Source organism: Podarcis tiliguerta, assembly GCF_965153285.1.
Source record: "Podarcis tiliguerta genome assembly, chromosome: 5".
Classification (NCBI taxonomy): Eukaryota; Metazoa; Chordata; class Lepidosauria; order Squamata; family Lacertidae; genus Podarcis; species Podarcis tiliguerta.
In genome coordinates, this window is record NC_139538.1 from 32,751,349 (window position 1) to 32,757,348 (window position 6,000).

Genomic DNA, 6,000 nt, shown 5'->3' on the forward strand with positions numbered 1-6,000 from the left:
ATTTGTTCATATGGCAAAATGCAATAATCCGCAATTTGCTTGTGCATTATGCTGGCTAACTCTGGAGTAATTAAGCATTGGCACTGTGTTTGATTTACTTCTAAGGCAATAATCTCTTTCGTGTCCCTGTCATAAATAGCAGCATTCTGAATTCAGCAAATCTTTATATTAACCGTCAAATTGCTTTGATCCGTTTACACAAGAGAAAGCATGTAACAGAAGTGCCCTTGACTTGCTCTGTGATTCAAAACGGGTGTGTGGCTGGGGAAGATTTTTGCATCTCAAAACACAGGTCATAAGTGGAGGAAGGGAGCTATTTTCTTTTCTTTTTAAGGCTATAATTTTTTGTAGCTTAGGAAATGAAAGAGAGCAATTCCGTTTTAAAAGTATTATTTTCTTTCTAACCATTATTTCTGACTTTCTGAGATAGTAGGACCTAATAAAGTTTATTGCTGATGCTTTTTCAAGTATGTTGTTTATAGCCCTCTTGAAAGTCCTCTTCCTACAGGGGGCTACAAACCCATCCCTGAGAACTTACTGCCTACTAAATGCACTTCACCATTTGTTTAGGATGCTACCTTGGTAAACATCCAGGTGAGCCATTGAGATTGTAGATGGATGGAGCTTTCAAGTTTGAATTTCCATCAAAGCCAACAGGACGAGCGGTAGTAAATGAGAGAGAGAATAGTTGGGTTGGAACTTGGAGACATGCCTCTGAATCTCACCACAGTCTTTATTGCATAACTCTCAACTTCTTCGCCATCCGTAAAATGAGACAACAGTTTCAACGCCAGCACTCTAATCCTAGGAATATTTAATTGGAAGCTGGTCCTGTTGATTCTAATAGCATGTGCTTGTGATTCGAGGACCCGATCCTCGCTTGGGGAATAAAGACACGTGGACACAGAATGTAAGGTTAATGGGTAAGGAAAAGGCCGCAACTTTATTGATTACAGCATGTGAGAAGGTATTGGCTTAGGCATTGGACCACGGAACATTAGACTCCACCCACTCAGAGAAGGGTGAGTCTGAGGAGGGGTTAACCACCAGTAGGGGGAGCCTGTTGATGCTAATACAACTATAGGCTCTCTCCTGATGTCACCGAGGGTCGTGCCATGGCCCCCCGCCACACGGGCATCGGACAGGATCCACGACTGCCGGATTCCTTTAGCGGAATGCCCAAAATTGTCGGGGAAGGCGATGGCCGCACCTTGCCCCCCGAAACACCAACAACACATTCCAATGCCTAACCACCACCCGAGCCCAAAGGCTCGCCGCCAATACCCTCACAGCTGCAGCCAATCCCTAAGACTATTAGATATGTTAGCCAGCCATATGTGGTTTCCCCGATCTGAAAGATGAACGCCCTCATCCCGGCATAGGGTCTGGTTGCCAATCATCATGAGATATAACTAGGCCATTCATAAAACGCACTTTGTGCGCTACCGCGTGATTCAAGAGTTTCCTGGATTTCTCGACTCGAAGCAAATGTGTGTGCAATGGCGGGGATGGCTGGCGCGGCCGCATTTGAGTGGCAAGCCACACCCCCGCCGAGCTTCCCTATTGGGTGCCCAACCGGGAACGCCCCCTGCATGACACGGGAATCGTCTCCCACTCACAACCCCTCCCCTCTGGTAGGAGGAGAGGCTTTCCAAGAGAGGTTCTGTGCAGGCATTGCAATTAGGGAGGGCAGCTAGAGAAGCAGGCTATCTCTGCTCCCTCTGCTGCTTTTTCAGTCACCTGGGAAAGTAGCAGGGAGCCTTTGATATCACACATTTGGGGGTTATTAAGTGCACAGGGTCCACGCACACTTCAGACAGTTGCAACAGAGGACACAGAGCTAGTGCACTTATTCCTGCTGTCCCCATATATTTACATTTTCCTAATTATATGGGACTTAAGTGAAATTGGGATCTCATCCTTAGGGGCAAACTAGGTATTGATAATGTATTGTAATGGTCAGGCCAATGGCAGCTTTCTACTCAGGATCAGTAACAGCTGGCAGTGACCATTTTTACCAGGAACAGACTGAAGAGTTGACCTTTCCTGTGGTGCCAATCTTGACTGAGCCCCCATGAAGCTGTTGTTTTAAAAGTAAAAGATAAGACACTTTAAAATGTCAGTGCACACACATATTTAACAGGAAGTTTAGTTCAGCCATTATAGTGTTATAAAAATGTATGGTGATAATAACGCCGCACATAATTTCTCCTTCTGCTAATTTTCTGTAGAATTCATACCTGAAAAAAATCTGCATGATAATTCTCTGGCAAATATGTAGTTTGTTTTGATTAAAGCATTGCCAGGACTGCAGCCATTATCACTACACGGGGGGGAGGGGGGGATAACTGGTGTGTCTGTTGCAGAGGGGGTTCCTAAATAAAGAATAGGGAAATGGTTTCCGTGTCTCCGTTTGTATGTAATATGGTGCTGCACTCACTTAGGAAGCCTCATTTTACCTACTGTAGGCTTTGCTCCATGCCCCATAAGCATGGGACACTTTACCTACTGTAGACTTCGCTCCATGCCCCATAAGCATGGGACACCTTTGCCTGGCGGTGCTGTGACCCATAGATTGCAGCAAAATATAGGGCAAGGTTTTGCCCAGTATCTTGTTTGTGTGGTGGGCTCATGGGGAAAAGCTGCAAAGGAGAGGGGAATGCCTTAATAAGGCTGCTTCCCCTGGAACTCAGGGCCATTTTGCCTTGAGAGCTCCCTGCCTGCCCACTCTCGGGTTAGAGCCTTCACTGAGCAATTCTGGGTCGCTGAGCAATTCTGGGTCGCTGGTTGACAGGGCTGGAAAGGGATATTTCTCTCAACTTGATTGGTACATGGTTGAGGGATTTTCCCCCACCTTTCCCTCAGTGAAATTACAGCCTTCCTTTGTTAGGCAAAGAACATTGTTTGTATGAGGGGGGAAATGCCATTGAGCAGGATCAACATAGTATAGGGGGGTCCCCATAAGGAGCCCAAGGACATAATTCATCATGGCACTCCCAAGCTCAGGTTGGTGTATCTGCCTGGTAGAAATCTGCACCTTGGTTGCCCAGTGAGAACTTGCTTGCTTGGCTTCCACCATGGCAAGGTTCAACACTGGCTGACTCTCACAGAACAGGTTGGGGGAGGTCCAAACCCGACAGATCCATTCCATCAACATGGGGCTTGTGGAATGATGAACTGATCCTGGGACCCAACAGCATGCTAACCCTTGCCCTGCCTGCTGCAGTCAATAAAGATTTGGCCTGATTTTATCCCATCACTGTTCCACATCCTTGTTATTTTGCTGCTCTCAGGGGTCACATAATGTGTCTACTTGGCAAATAATTTTCCACCACCATGGCTATAACTTCCTCATGAGACCATAGTTAAGGAGTAGTAACGAGAAAGAGTAGTGTGTTGGGAGTGGAGTCTCTGGTAACATGATTTACCAGCAAGCCATCCTTGGGTTTCCAAGCCTTTCTCTACTCTCCAAGAGTACCCCTAAGAGAACTATGTTACAGTCCTATCTGTGTGTCAGAAATGAATCCCTTTGAGTTAATGAAGTTTACTCAAACATAAATGGACTACAGCATTAGGTACTGACCAAATTCACATCTACTTTCAACTAGTTGTGCACATCAGGGGTTTGAGTGGGGGGATAGATAGATGATAGATAGATAGATAGATAGATAGATAGATAGATAGATAGATGGGTGATAGATATTTCTAAAGTGCCATATCCTAATCCACCATTGTTTGTATTTTATTTATGCTTTTTGACAGCTTAAATTATCACTTCTCTTACCTGCTTCTGAAAGCATCATTCATCTTTCCTCCCCTCTTCAAAAAATTTTTTTTAAAATACTTCTGTTATGTTATTAATGTATTTGGATATCTCATCTTCACATGCTTGTATCTTTGAGAGTTTCTGAATATGTAGGGCATTCAGGCGCCATAAAAATTATTCTATGATGTTTCAGTAATAATTTTATGGTCCTATTGAACTTCAGACGATATTCCAAATGTTAATTAATTAATCCTTTTATAACGTCTATTAAGTGATCTGCCATAAGCTTTCGGCATTTATTCACCATTCTTTCCAGGCAGATTATTTTCCAAGTCAGCATTTTTTAGTTAATTAAAACATACACATCTTATGTTAACTCCCATTCCACTTTAGGCTTTATTTCTCTGCCGCTGTCAAGTCGTTCCTGAGTTTTTTCTGAATTGTGATGTCCCTTTCTCTTCAATAGATGGCCCATTGTTGTGAGATCACACATCCTGGCGGCATTTACTCCTTTATCAAATCCATTGACACAAAAAAATGAACAGAATGTGTGCCAGTATTTTTTCATTTGTTGAATCATTTCCATTCAGTCTGTCCCACTTTCTGGTACTTTTTGAAATCTAAAGTGCACTTTCTTCTCTCTTCCAGTTCCATTCAGATCACTCACCTGCTTTAGGTCACTCACCCCAGGAATGGATTTTCCTCAACTAGATTAATATTTTCTGTGAAGTGATATCAAAAGTTCTTCTTTAGACTGAGAAAATTATGCCCATAGCATCCAGGTCATTTTTTTTTTAAAAAAAAATGTTATCTTATAAAATAACGTTAACTTTGTCCAAAAGTATCTCCTTTAAAAATACAAGTTTGATCTTTTCTAATAAATCAAAGGCATCTCAATTCCTTCTCCACACCTCTCCTTTTAGGTGCAAATATCCTATTCTCTATGGGGACTACTTAGGTTGAAGGTTAAGAGATTCTTGAAACACCTCCAAAATGCTTCCTTTAGTCTAAAGGGCTTTGGAGTGTATATGTTGGAAACTTCAACTGGTGCACAAAATGGCTGCTGCATTGTTAACAGCCGTTTGATCAGTGGCAGACCTTGGGGTCTCAAATTTCAATGGCGCCCTGTGTGACACCAAAATTCAGCGCCCCCCAACCTCTCACCTTCCATTCTACAACATAATTCTGGTGCGCAGTGCAGGTGAAATGGTGGCACTCCCCTAAATCCACTTCTGGTTTGATCATACTGTGCTTCTCTTTGCCTGCCTGCAAAGAGTTCTGCATTTGGGTTCTGCTTTTGTTTCCAGGACCGAGGTGCTGATTTTAAGTTTAAAAACCAGCTGGGAACCCCAGTACCTGAGGAAAAGCCTCTCCCATATGTTCCTACCCAGCCCACATTGCCATCTCCAAAGGCCCTTCTCAGCCTACAGAGGTGCAATGAGAGAAAGGAGGGAGGATGAGCCACATAGATATAAAAGAGTAGAATGAAGTGTCTTGTTATCTGGATAGGTAATATCTTCATTCATACTGAGAAAATATTTTAAAATGTCCCCAGATAAGCTTTTATGTTTGTGAAAGGGGCACACACTCCCACTGTAATCATTTAGCTATTTCTGTTTGACTATGAATACTATTCGATTCTGAGGAAGACATCAGTGTTTATCTACGAAGAACACAGTGTTTGAAGAAGTAGCATTTAAGTATTGACTTTTCTTTTTCAGGAAATAAGAGCTTGTGGCGTCAAATGTAAGCAAGTATTTAAGAAGGTACAGTGATGAGCCTGAACCCAGAGGCCAAGAGGGTCGAATAGAATGGATGGACCAGCTGCCAAACTTACAACCCTGTTAGTGCACAAAAACCTTGTTATTCCTTAACACCTAGAAAGGAGCCCATGGCCAACATCTAGCCATGTCTAACTGGAGCTCTGTAGTGGGTTTTGTTGAATATATGATTTTTTAAAAGCAATAGTTGAGTCTGAATGAGCATCATCCTCATCACGTAGAAGTTCAGATTAAAGCTAATGAAACCTGAATTATGTGTGATTTCATTTTTATATAAATATGCAAATTTTTTTGTTTTTTAAAAAGGGTTATCTGTGAAGTTTGATATTCACTTTGACTGCTAAGCATATTGTACCGGAACTGTACATAAAATACAATGCTGAGTCCAGACTTGCTTAGCTTAAATGGCAGAATTACATAAAGAATGATCAAGCCTTTTCTCTGGAATTAGGT

At 42.5% G+C, this 6,000-nt stretch overlaps 1 protein-coding gene across 1 annotated transcript in view; it reads left to right on the forward strand.

Annotated features, from left to right (window-relative positions):
* The window catches only part of RBP1 (retinol binding protein 1), a 32,439-nt gene extending 26,643 nt beyond the window's left edge, over positions 1 to 5,796 (forward strand). Inside the window, exon 4 of the mRNA XM_083443058.1 lies at positions 5,488 to 5,796. Within this exon, the coding sequence (XP_083299184.1) occupies positions 5,488 to 5,541 (54 nt within the window). The 3' untranslated portion in view covers positions 5,542 to 5,796. The remainder of the gene's footprint in view (positions 1 to 5,487) is intronic.
* The last annotated feature ends 204 nt before the right edge of the window (positions 5,797 to 6,000 follow it).